Source organism: Marmota marmota, unplaced genomic scaffold (genome assembly GCF_001458135.2).
Source record: "Marmota marmota marmota unplaced genomic scaffold, marMar, whole genome shotgun sequence".
NCBI classification, from domain to species: domain Eukaryota; kingdom Metazoa; phylum Chordata; class Mammalia; order Rodentia; family Sciuridae; genus Marmota; species Marmota marmota.
The window spans coordinates 20819270-20840257 of record NW_026000164.1 but is presented as its reverse complement, the minus strand read 5'-3'; the positions used below and the strand labels follow the sequence as shown (position 1 = coordinate 20840257).

The 20988-nt window shown below is 43.2% G+C and overlaps 1 protein-coding gene across 2 annotated transcripts; it reads left to right on the top strand.

The window, feature by feature from the left end:
- Nucleotides 1-3181: 3181 nt before the first annotated feature.
- Tspan33 (tetraspanin 33) lies at nt 3182-20940 on the top strand. 2 transcript variants are annotated; one of them, XM_015493843.2, is made up of 5 exons: nt 3182-3549; nt 16557-16614; nt 17266-17390; nt 17720-17794; nt 19841-20940. In XM_015493843.2, exons 1-5 carry the CDS (start codon nt 3448-3450, stop codon nt 19964-19966), a joined length of 486 nt encoding a protein of 161 aa, XP_015349329.1. In that variant the 5' UTR covers nt 3182-3447; the 3' UTR covers nt 19967-20940. The 2 variants fall into 2 exon arrangements, with proteins under 2 accessions (XP_015349329.1, XP_015349328.1); XM_015493842.2 differs by having other exon boundaries at nt 3184-3549; nt 17263-17390; nt 19841-20938.
- The last annotated feature ends 48 nt before the right edge of the window (nt 20941-20988 follow it).

The following is a 20988-nucleotide window of genomic DNA, read 5'->3' as shown; positions in this document are numbered from 1 at the left end:
TGGAACTACTAGTTATTGGCCACTCCAGCTAGGCCTCCAGTTTCTTGCCCTGCTCTCTCCATATACCCCTTCTTCCTAAAGCTTCCAGCCTGCATGTTATGACTGTCTTTTCTTCACACACCTTCTTTCTATCCAGTGTTGCTTCTAGCAACGTGGATTTTATTGTTGTTTTTGCTTTACAGAAATATGAAATATTTTAATTCTTTTCAAAATCACATACAGGGCTAGGGAGATAGTTCAGATGGTAGAGTGCTTGCCTCGCATGCATAAGGCCCTGAATTCAATCCCCACCAACACACACACACACACACACACACACACAATAATACTACATATACTTTCAGTGATAAATTGCTATACAATAGCCACATCAATGTTTCTGATATTACTCTTACATTTTCTTCATCTCTGTTGAAATTTATACTGTTCTTACTGTGAATATGCTTATGTTGTTAAAATTTTGCATATTTTCAGTTCCATTTTAAATGACCATATCAAAGAATTGAATACCTTCCAAGGACCTGAAAAAAATTGAAACCATTCCCTGATTATTGGATACTTCATACACATAATTTTGTAAATTGCTTTTTGTATTCCCTTTTCTAAATCTTTCTAAATTCAGTGCATATATTTTCTACATTATATTAAGTATCTACATAGCATTTTATAATAAGGATGTAATTTTGTCATTTAAAAAAATGGATACTGTAATTTTCCCTTTTGAATAATTAATATACTTCATACTGCAAAAATCAGGAAAAAGTGAAATGACATATAATGAAAAGACTCTCTCCTTTTTTCTTAGTCTGATCTCCCCAACAATATCTAACCTCCTTTCTTAGGATCTTATATGTCCTTCCGGATTTATTTAGGCAGATGCAAGCAAATGCAAATGTCATTTTCTACTTTTGTCTTTTTCTTTTACCAGAATGTAATCTATTACTTACACTGTTACTCATTTTGCTTTTTTGACTTGGTAACTTAAGCTTGGAGATCGTTCTAACTCAGTGCACAGAGTTTCCTCATTCTTTGCTCTACAGCTGCTTGGCTTCCTTCTGTATGGGCGCCATCCTTGACTTCCATATGATAGACACTGTGGTCGTCACTTTGACTACTGATCTCATCCCTCCCTATTATCTCCAAAACTTTGCCCCATCCTTTATCCACCTCAGTTCTTTTTACTTGACCCTTATTCCAGTGTTGGGGTATAAACCCAGGGCCTTATGCATGATGGGAAAGAGCTCCACCACTGAGCTACATTTCCCCGATCAGCTTTTTTTTCTTTCTTTCTTTCTTAATTACAAGCATGTCAGGTCTCTTGTACATTAAAAGAAGACTTTCTCTTTACTCTGAGGTTGCTTAACCTCAAACCTCTAGACAGAGGTGCCTGCAGTCTCCATTCACAGCTTCCCTTTCACCACAAATTATTTCCTTAACGTTTTGTGATCTGTCCTCATCTTATCTATTAAAACTGATTTCTGGAAGGTCAACTAATAGCAGCATTCAGCAGCTTGACCTATTTCTCCATTCTCATCCTTGTAACATCTGAAAATGGATACCTACCCTTTGCACACCCATGCACAACCTTAACCTCTTGTAAAATGGCTTCTGCCTGCCCTGCCACCTTCATGCTAATACTGATCTCCAGTTAATCATCCATCCTGTTCATGGTAATTCCCCCAGTACCCTGGTCCTAGCTCACTTCTTTGACCCTCACCCCTGGTTCTTCTGTCAGCCCTGCCCCCAACCATTGTCTAGTCTTAGAGGTTTTATCTTTCCAGTGGTTTCGTTCCTATCCTCATCTATTATTCTATCCACTAATTCTAAATCAAATCCTAATTTCTGATTATCTGGACTACTAAATAGAGGTTCCTAATCTACCTTTGTTTCTCCAGTCTCTCTCCCACTCTAACTGAAAACAGCAGATCTTATATCATTCCCTTTTTCAAAACTCGTATTTCCATATCAATTAAGCACTAACTTCCTGATCTGACATTCAAGTCCTTCCACAATTTTAACTCAAGTTGACATGTATTGGCATTAGCCAGTGTTACTGAGCATACCATATCTTCTGGCCAAAAGTAATCTGCTGATTTTTTAATCAACACATGGTGTGTTTTTGGACCTCCAAGTTTGGTTGGATCTTTTTGTCCACATGTATAACACTTTCCCTCCGTCTCTGCTTTTCTAATCTCACTTGTCATATCTTTGCTAAACTTCTCCCAAATATAAAATAATTATTTGCACAGTAATCATATTTACATATTGGCTTCTAAATTCTGTTAAAACAAAATACTCCAGCTAGTGAGTTCTTCTATGTGAGAGGTGTGTGCTAAGTGATCCACATGAATCATCTCATTTAATCCTTACATTGACATGCTTCAGCCAGGATGCTCCCCAATTAACAGTAAACAAAATGAGTCTGCAGAGATTAAACTATCTATGATCATTCTAATGATAGTGAAATCAGATTCTCCCTGAAATTCATTGCTTATTACTTATTGTAGCCAACCCAACTTACAACATCCACCACCTACATGAAATTCAATAGGTGCAAGTCCTATCAGCACGTTAAAAACGGTGTCTGCATGTAGACCAAGATTTAAAGAGGACCAGGTTGGGGGGATTGCGACAGTAATAAATTAGGATGGAAAGATTGATGACGATGTTTCCAAACCTCCACTATCGGGTTATAGGATTTTTGAAATAAGCATTTAAAAGACACAGTTGCACAGGATTGCATTTGCTCTTAAAGTCTCCGATTATTACCCGTTGGTTAGTTTTGTCTCCCTGGTTTTATTTTCATCCTTCTCAGGATTATCTCCATTCTCTTGCATTCCCACAGCTTTCGGAGCATTGCTCAACACACACAGTGCGTACTTGTTGATTTTAACGTATGTGTGCACCGCAACTGGGAGGAGGGTGTGGGTGTGGAATGCAGTGCGCATTCCTCTTCCTCATTCTTTTTTCCTTGAGCAGCTGCAGTCTGGGATGCTTTCCTTCTCCAGGGAGGAGACAGAACCGCTGACCCTTTAACAAGTTGTCCCTCACAGAACAGGTGTCTCCCCCGCCTCTCGGAGGAGGGGGATGGCTGGATACTTAGTGACATCAACCATTGACCAATGAGAAGTCAGGCTTTGGCAGCCTCGCCAATGGGCGTCCGGGGGCCGGCCCAGTTTCCTGGGAGCCGGGCTGGCCGGGCTGGTCCTGCGGCGGCGGTGGAGTCTCCGTAGCTCACGCCGCCGGTGGTGGCTCCCGCGGCTCCCGGCGGCGCCGTTCCCTGCCCGCGCTACTCTGCGACGCACTGCTCCGGCGGCTCCCGCCGCGGCGAAGCTCCGGGGCCGCGCGGTTTCCCGCAGTGGCGCGGCTCATGTCCCCGGGCGCGGGGCGCGCAGGTGGGCCGGCCGCCGCTGGGAGATAGGCCCCCGGGGGCGGCCGCGGTGGACTATGGCACGGAGACCCGGGGCGCCGGCCCCCTACGGGGAGGAGTTCTCCTTCGTCAGCCCGCTGGTGAAATACCTGCTCTTCTTCTTCAACATGCTTTTCTGGGTGAGTCTTGGGGGTACCCGGGCGGCAGGGTACCCCTAGAGGTGCAGGGGTTGCCCGCAGCAGAGGAGGGGGCGGCTCGGGATGCCCGGTGACAAGCGAGCGTGGATAGTGGCATTGCCTAGTTTTCTGGATTTACGACACTTTGGGGGCATTTCTCCTGGGGAGGGACATTACATTGATGCCTCTTCAGGAAAGGGCGTGGGGAGGGGTGCAGAGGGTTCAGTAAGGACAAGGGGTCTATGGCAGGCCAAAACGGTGGGTTCAGGGGAGGAGCAGGTGTTCCTGTTGGTCATGGCAGCCCCCCTGGCACATTCACGATTGGGGACTTTCAGGCCAACAGGCTGGGAGGCCCCGCTGGCAAAGAAGAGGGAGGAAAACCCCAAGCCTCAGCTCTTTACCTCAGGGAGGATGGGTCAAGGGGTTGCATCTCTTCCTTTTTGAGGCGTCTTCAGATGCCCCTTCCAACAAAGAAGAGAGAGGAATGGCCTCCAGGTCGGATGTCCTTCCCATCCCAGCACTGTCCCAAACTTTGCCCTATCCCTTTCAGGACCAGACGTGTCTTGGAGCCTGGACTCTTTAAATAGGACCTTGTGTTGGGCTTGAAGGCTAGGGATCCTTTCAGAACATTCTTGGGGTTGGAAAAAGTGGAAAAAATACCTGGATTGGGGCTCCAGGCTCCCAGGTTTCCATCCCCAGTGTGCCATCATCATTGTTGATTGAGCTGGGCAAATATGTTCAAGTCTGCAGGCCTTTGTTCCCTCTGCCATAAAATGAAACCCAGTGTGATTAGGGTTGGCAGAAATACTCTGCCAGAGCTGAGAATTCAGCTGGACCAGATAGCGAAATGCTAGCTCCATCCTGGTTCATGGCTAGAGAGTCCCTGAGCTCCTCTGGATTTTAGAACACAGAAAAGTCCTTTCCCCATTTCTCTGCCTGCTCCTATCACACCAGAGCTGCCACTCTGGGAGTGTGTCATCCTTGCCCACCTCAGCCTGAGACCTTTACTTTCAGATTTACAGGAGGGAAGAATTGTGAGTCTAAAATATATTTCCTAGGAGAAGGAGCAGACCAGACATCTGAGCCAGCTGCTGGAAAGGTTTCACAGGGGCGGTGGTGTGAAGTACAGACACAAAGTACATAAGTGCTAGCCTGTTGGGACAAATGAGAGAAATCCCAGAGGGTGGTGATGACAGCTCACTCTCAGCCGTTGTACTCTTGGGAAAATTGGAGTTTGGGCTTCTATCAAATTCTCAGTTCTAGAACTAGAACTAGAAAAAAAAAATTAGCAGGCATCTTGTCCAGCATCCACATTTTATGTATGAGAAAGCTAAGTCATAGTGATGTTAAATGTTTCCTCTAAGGTCCAACAGCTGGTTAGCAGGCTTGGTATGATGATTTTTCTACTGAACCAGGGTGCCTGTAGGGGAAGTCCTTGACCCAGATGGCTGCTACCAGAGCTGGGGTAGTGACGGTATTAGTAGTTAACCAGTCAACCCAACTTCCTGTGGTGTGGGTTCTGTTTCTGCCCAAGGTTAGGGGAAAAACAGAAGAAAAATCCCTCATCACCCTCCGCTAGGAAAGGGGGAATGTGCTACCCCGTAGGGACAAGTGCCAATGAAGTCTTCTTCATATCGTTGAGTGTGCCAGGCCAGGACGTGATATCTTCAGAGCCAGCACTAGCAACCTAGGTAGCTCAGGTTCTCATTGGTTTTCTTTCTTAGCCAAATCTCTGTTTGTTATCTGTATGCTGCAGCAACAACATCTTACCCTGATGTTTATGGTCATTTCTTGGACTTCTGTGTTCCACCCTGCTCACTTTTATCAGACAAATGACTTTGGGAGGTCACAGCTAAAGAGAGAGAGTTTGGCTTCATAGACATATTTACCCTGGTAAGAAATACTTCATTCAAGGTCAGAGGACCTGGCTAGCCAGCCTGGCACCACCCCAAATTAGAGTAGAGCCCCTTCTTGGTCCTACTATGAGCTCAAAAAGTCAGAGTCTCTGTAAATAGCACAGAAAAGGATAAGAGGCACAGCTTCTTTCTGGCACCAACTTACTGTGTGACCCTAAGCCAATGTATCTGTCTCTCTGTCCTTAATCTTTCTATTCTAAAGGAGAAATGTGTCTGCCTTTGTGAACTATTTAAAGATGAATGAATCACTTTGGGTACTGTTTTCTTTCTTGAGACCTGGAGCTGGATCTAAGAATGAATCTGTGTCCTGGTATCCCTGGGACATTGCCCTTCCTAGGGTACAATACTTTTCAGTGATTATCGAGTGTCATTTCTCTCCCAGGCCCAGAGCCGCAGCTACAATGTACACCCATGCAACTAGAGCCGAAGAGTGGCTTTCCCCAGATCAGGGGTCAACTTTCTTCCCTCCCACTTCAGGGACTGGTTACTATGCTTTCTTCTTTGCAAGCTTTCACTACCTCAACAAATTCCCCTCTTCTGCCTGGAAACACCCATGGCTAGGACTGATGGCCTATACCTTTGCAGGCAGAGTGAGTTTCATGCCAGCTGCTGGGGTGCTTTGTAGAGGAGGTGTTTGTGTCTGTGTTTAAACACATTAGGAAGGTGGCTGGCATCACCTGGACTCCTACTCAGTGAGCAGCACTATCTCTGCTGCTCTTCTAGAAGCCCTAATTCTTGGGGCATCTGGAGTCTGACTCAGAAAGCTGCGGACTCCCTTGGAACCAGGACCAATTCCTCCTGTTTATGTTTCAAATCTCACTTCCCCTTTGGTCTTGGAGTTCTGATTTTTCTCCCCAGAATCATGTTCCTGCAAGACTGATTGTTGGGTTTTTATGCCATAGAGTAGTTGCTCCTACAGCCTAGAAGTTGTATTTAAACCTTGGAGAAGTAGCTGCCTTTCCTCATCTCCCTACATTGGACATCTCGGTGCTGAGTTAAGACACAAGGATGGTACATGCTTTATCAGCCTTGGGCATATGTTGTCAGAAATATTATCAGTGCTGCCCAAGTCCTCTATTGCTGGCCCTTTTTCCCACTCAGGGTAGCAGTTAGAGATCCTGTTGAGTCAAGAAGAGCCCAAGAGCTCAGATCTTCAGCCCCTATATCTCAGCTCATGTATCTTTGGTAGCTTTGCCCCTGGGCTCCCGTGGCACCTTGTATATACTGATCGCCACACCCCGCTACCTGTAATGCAATTGTGTGTTCGTTTTTCTGTTTCCCTCTCCAGACTTCAGGTTTCTGAGAGTAGGAACTGCTTTATTCACTTCCTGATTCCCAGTACTCAGTTGTTTTGGGCACAAAGTGGGTGTTCACTGATTTTTTTTTTTCCCATGGCAAGTGAGAGAGTAAAGCTCAGTGGGTAAAAGCTTAATGTCCTTCCACTCTCCCTCCCTCACAGACACTGGTCTGTTAGGATGCAGCACAGCCTTAGGTACTTGAACATTCTTGGTGGTAAGGTGTAATTGTCCATGCGTCCTCTGGCCTGGCACCCTCCCCTCAAGCCAGGCAGAAAAAAATGGCAGCCATCCCCACCCCCAGCATTACTGTCAGAGCCACATATGATTATTGTCTATAGCATCTGGATTTTTTTTCACTTCCACTGAAGCATATATGGACCCCCATCTAGGTCTTCCTAGGCCTGTCCAATTGGAGAGTCATATTCTTCATGATGTTCACTCCCCCATCCAATACCATTGTACTGGAGTTCCTAGGGCACTCAGAATTGCCCCAGAACATCTGAAGCACCATATCTTGTAATCTGGCTCAGAAGCCTCCAGGAGTAACTAGGCATCAAATCTGGCAAAAATCCATTGGGTGGCAAAGGCCCTTCCTGCTACCCAACTTCCCCAACTACACATGCTTTCAAATACCTCCAGATCCCACCTCCTCTCTGTACCTTCCCCATAGGCTAGGAAAGCTTCAATAAGCAAAATGGTCAGATTCATTTATAAAAACAACAACAGCAAAAATCCAAAACACCAAAAAATGAAGACTAAAGCCATACCCTTTGTGGTGCAGGTCACATGCCTGCCTACCTGCTCTGCTTGCCTTGTACCAAGAAGAAAATTGTAAACATAAAGCAACTGTTGAAAAGAATAAAAGAAAACATAGAATGCCTCTCAGAATCTTGATAAGAGAATATACATCAGGCCAGTCATTCAAAACCATGAGTTTGAATGTTTATACTGCTCTGACCCCTTATGGACTTTCTTTCCTCATATATAACCTGGGAAAACCAGAACTATTGATGGCCTGAGGAAGATGCTTAAAGGGCTGGCCCCAGGCATTGGCAATGAAAGAGCTGTGGGTTTCTTTTTTTTTTCCAAGTGTGGAAATGTAATGTTTTTTTTTGTTGTTTGTTTGTTTGTTGTTTTAATTAGTTACACATGACAGTACAATGATCTTGACATATCATACAGAGCTGTGGATTTCTAATGGGACAGTGCCATCCATTCCAGATCACCAGCATGCACAGATCTTGGGAGTGAGGGAGGAACCCTGCTTTAGGTCTAGTAGGCTATAACTTCTAGGATTTCATCCAGAAATAAGGAGAGTAAGTTCTAAGAAACTAACTAGAGGTGGAAACCTCTCTCTCTAACTTCCCTCTGTGTAGACAGGGCTTTTTGGTTTTGGTTTTTGTTTTTTCCCCTGTGCTGGGGATTGAATCCAGGGCCTCACTCATACTAAGCAAGCACTCTGTGGTGAGCTACACGCCCCAGCCCAAGTACAGGGTTTTGATTCCCTTCAGAAAGTCACTGTACACTGTTGCTTTCAAAAGAAGAGGGAGAGAGATTCCAAGGAGGAGGTGTGGACTCTGAGACTGCTTCATTCAAGTCTTGTAGATTGGACTTTGGAATATGGAGATAGAGGAGGCCAGTGCTTTCTCTTGGAGGCTGCTCAGGCTGGTGGGCCTGCATGGTTATACTGTGTTTTTCCTTTTCAGGATGCCATTCTAGAAACTTTCCTCTGAGCCACCTTCTAGGCCCTGCTGGCACCCTGTCACCTCCCCGTGCTATCTTCCTTCCCCTGCCTGAGCCCCACCCAGTTTAGAGATTGCCAGCTGTTCCCCAAGAGAACTGCAGGCCCCTGTTTGTTCTTGCCCCAAGTAGTATCCCCCGATGAATGCATGAGATCCTAAGATCACTGTGAGGCAAAGACAGGAAGGCAGCCATGCGGCTGAAGTCATAATGCTTTGGGGACATCCAAATCTAGGTTCCAGTCCCACTTCGGCTACTCACCAACTAAGTGAACTAGACAAAGTTATTTGAATTCTGTGAACCTCTGTTCTATATATAGTGGAGATACCAACGCCCTCTTGGGGTTATGGTGAGAATGAAATGAGATAGCATGCTTCAAATGTTCAGCCCAATATCTGGTCCTTAGCACTCTAGAAGGTAACTACTAGACTGTTCTTGGAAATAGCTCCTAGAATCACCTGCCAGGGGTGGGCTTACAGAACTAGGATGAGGCCTCCTCCAGGAAGGAGGAAAGAGAATGGAAAGTAGACGGGGATTGAGTCTAGGTAAGAGCCAGCCTTGAACCTGAACCTGCTTTGTTCACGTGCCCACTGTTAGCCTGAGGGAGATGATAATTAATGAAAGCCTTTGTTTTCTAGTTTACAAAGAAGTTTCAGGCCAGCTGTGATGACACACATCTGCAATCCCAGGGACTCAGGAGGCTGAGGCAGGTGTATTGAAAGTTCAAGGCCAGCCTGAGCAAGTTAAAGAGACCGTTGGCAACTTAGTAAGACCCTGACTCATAATGAAAAATAAAGAAGGCTGGGATGTAGTTCAGGGATAAGAGTTCCCCGAGTTCAATTCCCAGTACCGTACACACACACACACAAAGTTTCATATATATGGTAGGAACAGAGCCCACACTTGTCTTTCAGGGCCTTCCCTTGGTCTGCTACTCAGAGTTTGGCATACCACCTTGGTCTTAAGGTACAATTTAATGGAAAAGGACTCCAGGAACCAGTTTGCCTGTAATTATCGGCATTGGGCTTGATGACATCATTGTTTAGGACCTAAACTTGGGGCCCTGCAGCCTTTCCTCTCTTGGTGCTAATGGCCCCAAAGTAGTATCTTAGGGCTAGAATAAGGGTTTTTCCTCACAAACATCAAACCTGTGGTTGTCTTTCTCTAGTTTGCAAGAAAAATGTCAAGATAATGGAGAGAATTTTCTGTTTTCTATTTTCTCCCATGAACATTATTATTGCCTGCAGCTGCTTATCTTCCAGCAAGTGCTAGCAAAAGGCATAGGGAAGGAGACCTTTAACAACCAAATATTATGGAAAACTAGGAAACAATTAGAGTATTGCCTGTTTGTTTTATGAGATGCAGAGACACTAACAGCTATATCATCTGTTAGTAAAATTGCTCCTTATTTCTATGATAGAAATTAATTTGTTGTGCCTCTTCACATGATACACTGAGAACACAACAGTATCTGTGTAATATTTCTATCAAAAATGTGTAATCTGAATTTAATTGTCAGGAAACAAATTGAGACACATTCTGTAAAACAGTGGGCCCGGACTCATCAAAATGTCAGTGTCAAAAAAATGTCAGAATGAACATTGTCAAGGGTGGAAAGAGACTTGAACCCTCATACTTTGCTGGTGGGAAGGTCAAATGGTGCAGCTACCGTAGGAAACAGTTCAACAGCTCTTCCAAAATTTAAACATATTACTATATGGCCCAGCAATTCAAATCCTAAATGCATACTGGTATCAAAAAACAAACAAACAAAACTTGTACATAGGTATTCATAGCAACACTACCATTCACAGTAGTAAAAAGTTGGAAACAGGGTCTGGGGTTGTGGCTCAGCGATAGAGCACTCTCCTAGCACGGGCAAGGCCCTGAGTTCAATCCTCTGTACCACATAAAAATAAATAAATTAATTAAAGATATTGTATCCAACTACAACTAAAAAATAAATATTAATAAAAAAGGTGGAAACAACCCAAATGTCCACCAGTGGATGAGTACATGAACAAACTGTATTACATCCATATAATAGAATATTATTCAATCATGCTACAACATGGATGAACCTTGAAATCATGCTAAGTGGAAGAAGCCAGACCTCAAGGACCACAAGGACCACACATTATGTGATTCCATTTATAAGAAGTATCCAGAATAGGAAAATCCATGGAGAAAGAAAGCAGATTTGTGGTTCCCAAGCATCAGAAGAGGGAAGAAGGTGGACAATATGGGTATGGAGTTTCCATTCAGGGTGATGAAAAAACTTTGTGACCTTATGGTGGTTATGGTTGCACAGCAGTGTGAATGCAGTTAAGGCCACTAAATTATATACTTCAAAATGGTAAAAATAGGCTGGTATGATGGCACATGCTGGTGATTCCAGCAACTCAGGAGACTGAGAATTGCAAGTTCCATGTCAGCTTTGGCAACCTAGCAAGACCCTGTCTGAAAATTTAAAAATAAAAAGGGCTGAGGATGTAGCTCAGTGGTAGAGTGTCCTGGGTTCAACCCCCAGTTTTAAAAAAAAAAAAAAAAGCATGACCATTGGTTGATCCTGAAGAGAATCCATCACAGAGAACATTATGAAAATAATTGAGGACAATGAGATATAGACTGTAAATTAGAAATCAGTAATGGTATTTTAAAGTTCTAAAAATTAATATGTCAAAATCTATAGTGTATACCACAGGTGATCATTGTGACCTCCTGATGCTCTGTCACCTGAACAATTTTATGGTCCACTGCCTTATTATTTGGTGTGATTGGGGGAAATCACCCTGATTGAAGTATGTAAAACTGTATACAAATGGACCCCAGTTTTAAAAAATCTGATACTAAAAAATATAGGTTTAGAGCTGGGGTTGTAGCTTAGTAGTGAGATGCTTGCCTTGTATGTGTGAAGCACTTGGTTCAATCCTCAGCACCACATAAAAATCAAATAAACAAAATAAAGGTATTGCATTCATCTACAACTAAAATATATATGTATATATATATATGTGTGTGTGTGTGTGTGTGTGTGTTTATAAAACTAAAAAAATAGAGGGTGACTTTACAAAAGACAATTTTTACAACAGTTTTAGTTTTACAGAAAATTTGAGGAAATAGTTTAGAATTCCCATATACCTCACACCAGTTTGCCCTGTTATTTTTTTTTTTAAAGAGAGAGAGAGAATTTAATATTTATTTTTTAGTTTTCGGCAGACACAACATCTTTGTTTGTATGTGGTGTTGAGGATCGAACCCGGGCCGCACACATGCCAGGCGAGCACGCTACTGCTTGAGCCACATCCCCAGCCCCAGTTTCCCCTGTTATTAACATTTTACATTAGTGTGATACATTTGTTACAATTAATGGCATTTTCTTTTTTTAGTATTGGGGATTGAACCCAGGAGCACTCAACCATGGAGCCACATCCCGGCCCTTTTTGTATTTTATTTGAGAGAGACTCTCACTAAGTTGGCTAGTGCCTCACTAAGTTGCTAAAGCTGGCTTTGAACTTGACGTCCTCCTGCCTCAGCCTCCTAAGCTGCTGATTAATGGCATTTTCATTATGGTTCATACTTCATCCAGATTTCCTCAGTTTTTATGTGATGTCTTTCTGTTCTAAGATCCCATCCAGGATAATATATTACGCTTAACTGTCATTGTCTCCTTAGGTCCCTCTTGGCTATAACAGCTTCTTAGATTTTTCTTGTTTTTTATGACCTTGAGATTTTGAAGCGTGCTGCTCAGTATTATGTAGAATGCCCCTTTATTGGACTTTGCCTGGTGTTTTTCTCATGGTTATACCAGGGTTATGGGTTTTGGAATGGAAGAACACAGAGGTAAAGTACTGTTTTCATCACATCATACCAATGATTTATCAACATCCTTATTGTTGATATTGACCTTGATCACTTTGCTGAGGTCATGTTTGCCAGGTTTCTGTATTGTATCTTTATTCTTTTTTCCCTACTGTGGTCTTTTGAAGAAAGTCACAATGTATAGTTCACACATAAGGAATAAGGAGTTGTGCTCCACTACCTTGAGGGTATTTATACAAATTATTTGGAATTATTCTGTGTGGGATATATGTTTTTTCTTTCCTATTTATCTAATTATTTATTTATTTAGTAAATCATTTATTTGTATCATCATGGACTCACAGATATCTATTTTATCCTATGCAGAGTAATTCAGTATGTCTTTTCTTGATGCTTGAATTGGCTATTGGGGGCTTTTGCGGTTTTCTCCTGTGTCCCTTTGGCATACCTACACTGATGTGGGAGTTTTGTTTTTATTTGTTTTTAAGCCCTTATTTACTTTCTGGCACAAGATGTTCCAGGCTCATCTTATATATTTCCTGTCCTAGTCCAAGAATCAGCCATTTCTCCAAGGAGTCCCCGCAATGGCTATTTTTATTACAAGGTGATTACTCACATAAGGATAAAGAAACTGATGCATGCAAACTATTTTATTTAATTTTATAGACAACTTTTCAGAAATATACCTTTTGCTAAAAGCTAGACTCAGCTATTTTGAAAATTGTGTCTAGCTTTTAAAAGTTTCCAGCTAGGCTTCATTCTGGCCTGCATGTGAAAAGCTGTCCTAAGAAAAGAAGTATCTTTATCTCCATCTCCCCATGAAAGGAGGTCATTGGAGATATTGTGGATATTATAAGGATTTTGTACCAAAACCAATACTGTGCAAAGATTACCAGAATGAGATGGGAAAATTGCATTTAGTTCAGATGTTGCCACTGCACCTATATGAACTTGGTCAAGAGTCCCTTCTGCTCTTTTGGCCTCATCTATATAAAGAGGTGACTGTCTGATCCCATTTCTAAAGTTCTATTCAGCTCTAAAATTAGATGCTATTAACAGTAGCAGCACTAACTTTGGAATGGCAGTAGCTTTGGGGAATCCAGGGTGGGAAATAAGGACAAGAATGGAAGTGTCAGGCTATGAAATGAAGAAGTTGAGAGCTCAGAGAGGCATCATTAATGATCATATTAAATATTAATAGTAATATTAAAGTCTTAATCTTGATTTTGATGTATCCACTCTTTCTGCCTTTGGTCCCTGGCTGATTATGTTTTAGGCTTATAGGATCTGAAACTTGGCTGCACCTTGGAATCACCCAGAATGCATTCAGAGCTACTGTTGCCTAAGTCCCAGTGCCAGAAATTATAAACTACTTGGTTTATGGTGCAACCCAGGCATTAAAAATTTCTCCCCCACCCCTAAATCTCCAGCTGATTCTAATGTCAGCCAAGGTTGAGAATATAATTGATCTTGGTTTCCCTGATATAGCATATAGATTATAGGTCCTCAGAATACCTCAAATATAGTAGCTGATGAATTGGATTTAGATGATGTATTAGTTTCTTGTTGCTGCTGTAACAAATTACCCAAATGTAATGCCTTAAAACAACACAAATGTCTAAAACAGGTCTTGCTGAAGTCCAATACAGTACTCCTTCTAGTTTACTCTAATGGAGAATCATGTACTTGCCTACTCTAGCTTTTAAGGCTGCCCATATTCCTGATCACATCACTCCAGTGTTGTTTCTGTTGTTGTACCTCCTTCTCTGACTCTAAACCTCTTGCATCCCTCTTATAAAGTCTGCTTTGACTATACTGGGCCCTCAGGGATAAACCTTCCCATCTCTAAATTCTTTATTTTTTATTTTTTTTTTTGAGAGAGAGAGAATGAATTTTAATATTTATTTTTTTAGTTATCGGCAGACACAACATCTTTGTTGTATGTGATGCTGAGGATCGAACCCAGGCCGCACGCATGCCAGGCAAGCGCGCTACTGCTTGAGCCACATCCCCAGCCCCCATCTCTAAATTCTTAATCACATTTGTAAAGTCACTTTGGTTTTGTAAGGTAATATATTCACAGATTCCAGGAATTAGGACCTGGAATATCTTGGGGCGGGGGCGGGGGTATTATTTCATCTACCACCAATAGAGACAAAGCAACTACTGTAATTACAGCCCCATAAATAGAATTAAGTTGTACTGTGATATATGATTTCCCTTAACTGTGTATTTCTTGTTTTTAGCTGTGTTATGATTCAATCAGAGACCATCTCTGTGGAAAGTTATTTACCCTAGTTAAAAAAAAATAGAGTGGGGGGCATTGGGGATTGAAAACAGGGGCACTCTGAGCTATATCCCTAGTCCTTCATATTTTTTATTTTGAAGGGTTTTGCCAAATTGCTGAGGCTGGGCCTGAAACTTGTGATCCTCCTTTCTCAGCTTCCTGAGCCTGGGATTGCAGGTGTGTGGCACCATACCCAGTTACCCTAGTAAAAATTTAACAAGTGAAAAAGCAGTAAGAAGCAGATAGATACAAATTTTTAAGTGATTCAGTAAAATGACATTCAGAATTGTAGTTGGATATGGTGAGTTTTAATGGGCAGGCAGAGATGCTTGCTCACTCTGGCCTTCAGACCTGGGGCTGGCTGGGATCTCTGTCCTGGGGTTTGCCTGCCTCCCTCATTCTCCCCAAGTCTGGTGGTGCTGTAGGACAAAAAGCCAGCTGGCACTTCCAGTCCCACATGCAGCTCTGTATGCTGCTCCTGGACAGAGTGTGAGGGCTGGCTAATAATACATGGGCCCAAAGGCAGAACCAAAGCCAGATGATGGAGGCAAGGAGAGAAGGCAGTGGATACAGAGAGAAGGATCCTGAAAGACATGGTTTTATATAAGAGATTTGCCATTTACTCTGAGTGCACCAGCCCTCCCTTGCCAGATGGCAGAGGACCTTCATAAACAACTCCCATAAGGAAAAACATCTTTCTCCCAGCAAACTTATTACCTTATGACCTTATTACCTGTTCTAGGGGCCCAACTCTCCTCCCACAAAAGTCCACAGGGTGGCTCTTTCCAGCTGGTTTCTGTCTTGGAGGACAGTGGATCTAGCCAGCCATCTCCTTCCCTACTGAGTTGGTCAAGTCCCTGCTGCTGAGAACTCTCCCCTGCCAGAGCTTGGCTTCATCTATTGCCATGGTGATAGTCAGCTGCTGCTTAGCACCAGCCTGGAGACTGGGAGCAAAGAAAGGAAGGGTAGCCGAGCGGGGTACACACTGGGGTTTCTCAGCACTCCTGGAGGCCTGAGGGGCTGAGAAGGCCCCTCTGGGGACTCCCAGTAGTCTCTGATGGGTTTCTTCTCTCAGGGAGGAGCCATGAAATTCCCCCACAATGGAATCAAAATTTATAAAGGCAGTTCTGGTACTTACACACGCATATTCATGCACAGACTTTCACATTGGAGTACATTTTCTTTCTTTCTTTTTTTTTTTTTTTTTTTAACCAGACACTTTTTTGACCTCTAGTAGGGTCAGAGAGCTGGGAGTATGCATCCATCTGAGCCTGCTTTAGCTGTAAGACCTGCTCCTTAATGTAGATGGATCAGAATTCAAAACTTCACAATTCCTATGTGAATTTGGGCAAGAAAACTATGTTTTCCATGCATTATTTTACTTAATTCTTTTAGTAATCTCATTCAATGTAGTTGTTCTCAATTCACATCTGCAGATACAGAAATTGAGTCTCAGAAGTTTGTCTCATATGGGGTCAAATCTGCCTCACTCCAGAGTCAGAGTGTGTGTATGCGTGTGTGTTTACTTTTTTCTGTTGTGTTCTGTTTTGATGGGGTATTTTAGGTGCTGAAGATTTAACTCAGGGCCTCCTGCATGCTAAGCATATGCTTTACAATTTAGCTATATACACCCTCAGGCCCCTGGGAAAGCCCATGTTTTTAATCACTGTTCTGTATTAAACTTGAATTGCCTTAATTTCCTCATCTGTAAAATGAGGATACTATCTGCCTCACAAGATAATTGTGCTATGAGGATTGAATGAGATAATGTTGGGGATAGTATCTCATGGCAGATACTATCAGCAGTATCATTGGGGGAGAAATATACTCACCCCTTGGGTCCTGGAAAATTTGACCCTCTGCTGTCCCAGGAGGATACTCACACAGAGTTCAGGGTTCTTTGGTTTCCAAAAATCTCAGGGTCTGGTTCTTTCCCTGTCTCCACAGGTGATTTCCATGGTGATGGTAGGTGTGGGTGTCTATGCCAGGCTGATGAAACACGCAGGTGAGCTACAGGTCTCCCTTCACTTCCCCAGGGCTCTTGCTATGTCTCTTTCCCCTCTGCCCCCTTCAGCCCCATAGCTCCTGCAGGAAGGTGCAGGGACAGGACTGAAGGAGGCAGCAGTGAGATCTGGGTGGTCTACTCCAAAATGCCAGCACATCTGTGCCAATTCACCTGGCTTTTCCTGAGTGTCCCAAGGTATGCCTACATTTGAAGTTTAGGAGTTGTCTAGGAGAGAATCCAGCCATCTGGTAACAGAACAGTCTAGTTAATTCAAAATGGATCAAGGAGCTTTACCCGCCCTGGGCTTGTCCTGGAGTAACTCAACCTCCATTCCTCTTTCTCTGTACAAAGTCTCCAGGAAACAGAATCTGATAGCTGGCAAGCCTAAAGCAATTCTAATTCTTTTCTGGAGCGAAAGTGGCTGCTCCTCTCTTAAGCCCAGTAATAAGGCTCTTACTTCCTTACTTCCTCAAATGAAATGCCATAGCCCTGCTTGGGCCTCTTAGTCCTCCCCATAGCAAGGAGGCATTTCCTCCTCATAACCTTCACCCAGCCACACTGGAGATTGCCTCACCAGAGGAAGGACCACAGTTCGGGAGTCCTTTCAGTGGGCATCAGCCTCAGACTGAGGGTAGGCCTCTCTCCCAGAAGCAGCCTTGGCTTACCTGGAGGTAGACCCTGCCATCCTGCTGATTGTGGTGGGTGTCCTCATGTTCCTGCTCACCTTCTGTGGCTGTATTGGATCCCTCCGTGAAAATATCTGCCTCCTGCAGACGGTGAGTGGTCAAGGGCCCCATGGAGAGACAATGGCTCCCTCCTCCTTGTTTCTCCGAGCCTCCTGATACTATTCCTATAGCCTTTCTGTTTCTGGCTCCTCTGTCCCACCCTAAGGCCTATGCTGTCCACTTCTCACTAGTGCTCAGCTCCAGGTGACCCAGAATAGGGTGGTCATCCCCAGGACAGTGTCCAGAGGCAGGAGCCTTTCCCATGTTAGTGAAATGTGGGGAAAATGCCTGGTGGCCCCCCAACACTCCCCACAGCCCCAGAATGGGCTGCTGCCCAGGATGATAACAGATGGTCTCCTTTTCCTGCCTTCTCCCTACAGTTCTCCTTCTGCCTCACCATTGTGTTCCTGCTACAGCTGGCTGCTGGGGTGCTGGGCTTCGTCTTCTCAGACAAGGTAAGGTTGGGAGCCTAGGGGCCTCTTCAGATGTGACCCAGAGGGAGGAAGGAAAGGTTTCTGCTTGTGTTTAGCCCAATTAATTAACCACAGTGTTCCTTTCCCAGAGAAACATCAGCCTTTGAAAGGTTCTCCTTGGGGATGAATAAATGGCCTTTAAAGTCACCATATTTAAAGAGAATTTTGCAATTGTAGAATGTTTTCCTTAGAAAGCCTGAGAGGCCAACAGGGAAGAAAATTCTATAAACATGAAGTTAAAATGACCTGTAAACTTTAATGGAAAATGACAAAGTAAAAGTCAATGATCAAGTGGACCACAGACAACATTTCCTTAAAAAAAATATTTCCTTAAAAATAAATTTTTGAGAAGACAGAGGGAAGATAAGGGGAAAGAACACACAATTTTAAACAGTGCTTACCATATCTCGAGGTGGTGTGCCATGCAGTGACAGTCCTTTTTATTAAGAACCAGAATTCCAGGCTTGGTATGAAGCACAGTGGTAGAGGGCTTGCTTAGAAAGCACTAGAATTCATGAGGCTCTGGATGCAATCCCCAGTACCACACACAAAACAAACAAACAAAAACAGAATTCCTTTCTCAAAAGGCAAATGATTACCAGGGACAAAGTATAGGACTGTGGACGGAAATTTTTTTAAGGGAATATCATGCTCCAAACATTTCTTTATTTTATTTATTTGTTTTTATGTGGTGATGTGGATCGAACCCAGTGTTTCACACATGCTAGGCAAGCACTCTACCACTGAGCTACAACCTCAGCCCTGTAGAAGAAAATTATGAGAAAATATATTAGAGCAGAAAAAGAGCAAGGTAGACAATTATGAAACTGAGAGCCGCTAAGTTAGTTCATAGTTTTCTAGTCCTTTTGGCTTAGTAAAAATCCTAAAATGATAAACAGATCTGCTGAGTCTAAAAAGATGCAATCCTCTTATGTCCACTAGAGGTCAGTGCCTCTTCTCAGTAATCATCTTTGGGAGGGGGGGCGAGGAGAAGGAAAAAAAGCAATTAGTTTCTCTACTTTGAATCAGTCGATAAATGTTTTGAGGTATACTGGGTTATTTTGACATTGTAACTCTGAGAAATGGTGACAGCAGTCCAGCATTTCTCTTGCCCACTGGCACCTGAGGACCTTGATGAAGGCTCCTGGGAACTGGCCATCTCCCCTATTAGGACTTGGTTTTGATTTCAAGACTGACTCAAAGAAGGATGATCTGAGGAGGGAATACCTTTGATCTTTGATTGCTGCCCTAAACTTTGACCTAAATTTAATGTGTGATTCTTCCCCACTCCTGAGAGATGTCCCAGTATCTCTTTGGAACCCAGGCCCATAAATATATCCACCTCTTCCATTTTGGCATTAAAGAGGAGAGGACATGCTTCTTTTCTCTCCTATCTGGGTGTCCACAAATGAAGGACAAGAGGTCATTGCTGTTGTCATGATACCTCCTTTAGACTCTCCCTGCTTATCCCATATTTGCAAGGACAGGTGGTTTGAAGCCTGGCTTCCATCCAGCAAAGCTGATAGGGCTTCTCATTAACCCTTTGGGCCTCTGAAGGACATAGGCCTCCTGAATGTGTTTCAGGAGGAAGCTTTCTGGTAAGTTATTGATCTTCATAATTTGAGAGAAATATCCAGTGTCTAAAAAGAAAATTGGAATGGGAGGTGGTGGGAAGTGAATCATGGCAGAAGGATTAGAGCTGGGGCAATAGAAAGGGGCCTGGGGCCATTTGGCTGCACTAACTTTAGTAGCCATCATATACACCTGGATGGGATGGGAAAGGGAGCCAAGCTGTGCCTGGCTGCTTAGAGCTTGGCATAAGCATGGGAAAGGCTACCCTGGGGCTCTGACCATGCTATATTCTATGTGGATGGTCCCCCCTCTGCCATCCCACAACTTCTATGACAATAAACTATAGAGAAATCACGGGGTGGGGGAGGGCAGTGATCCTTGTCTACTGTTATTTCTATAAGAAGGAATAAATTAGGGATTAGTTCTATGTCCTAATTCTATCCATGTCTCTTGTAGGCTCGGGGGAAAGTGAATGAGATCATCAACAATGCCATTGTGCACTACCGAGATGACTTGGATCTGCAGAACCTCATTGATTTTGGCCAGAAGAAGGTATGGGCTAAGCTTGGTGGGGTCAGCTAGTGACCTTGAGGCTTCAAGTAAAAGTTAGCATTATACCAGGAGATACCTCAACCTTCAGGTTGGTAGGCCTCTTTGTTACCTGCTATGTAATGGATTCTGGAAAGGATGTTGGCATACACATACACACACACACACACACACACACACAGTGCCTTAAAAGTATTTTTAAGGACACAGAATGGTATATATAGTAATCTACCATTTGTGTAAAAAAAAGTCGGGGGAGGAGAGAATATATATTCGTATTTGCAAAAGCATTCTGGAAGGATTTGTAAGAAACTATTATAAATAGTTCCTATGAGGAATTGGGCAGATTTTTTGATTACTTATTCGAAAGTTCATTTTTAAAAATTGTGGTAAAGTATTTCTGGCTTAAAATTTACTGTTTTGTTATGTTTTGTATTTGTGATGCTGGGGTTGAATCTGGGTCCTTGCATGTCATAGACAAGCACTGTACCACTGAGCTACATCTCTAGCCCTAGAGATGTATGTGCCACTGGCTGTGAATGTTCTGTAGTATTAAGAACATTCACAGCCAGTGGCACATTCTTGTCATCCCACCTACTTGAGAGGCTGAGGCAAGAGGATACCAAGTTTAAGGACAACTCTGGCAACTTAGTGAGGACCTGTCTGAAAATAAAATTAGGGGGAAAAATAGTGGTTGAGTGTGTAGCTCAGTGGTAGAGTGCCCCTGGGTTCAATTGCCAACACCACCAAACAAATAAAAAAGAAAATTGCTTTGTAACCATTACCACCATTCATCTCCAGGACTTTTTCATCTTCCCTTGCTTAAATTCTGTACCCATTAATTACTTATTCTACATTCTCACCCTGGTAACCACCATTCTACTTTATTTCTCTATAAATTTGACTACTCTAGGTACCTCATGTGGACAAAACCATACAATAGTTTCCTTTTAGTGACAGATGTATTTCACTTGGCATGTCTTCAGGTTTCATCCACATTGTAGCATGTGTCAGAATTTCCTTCCTGAAATATATATATATATATATATATATAT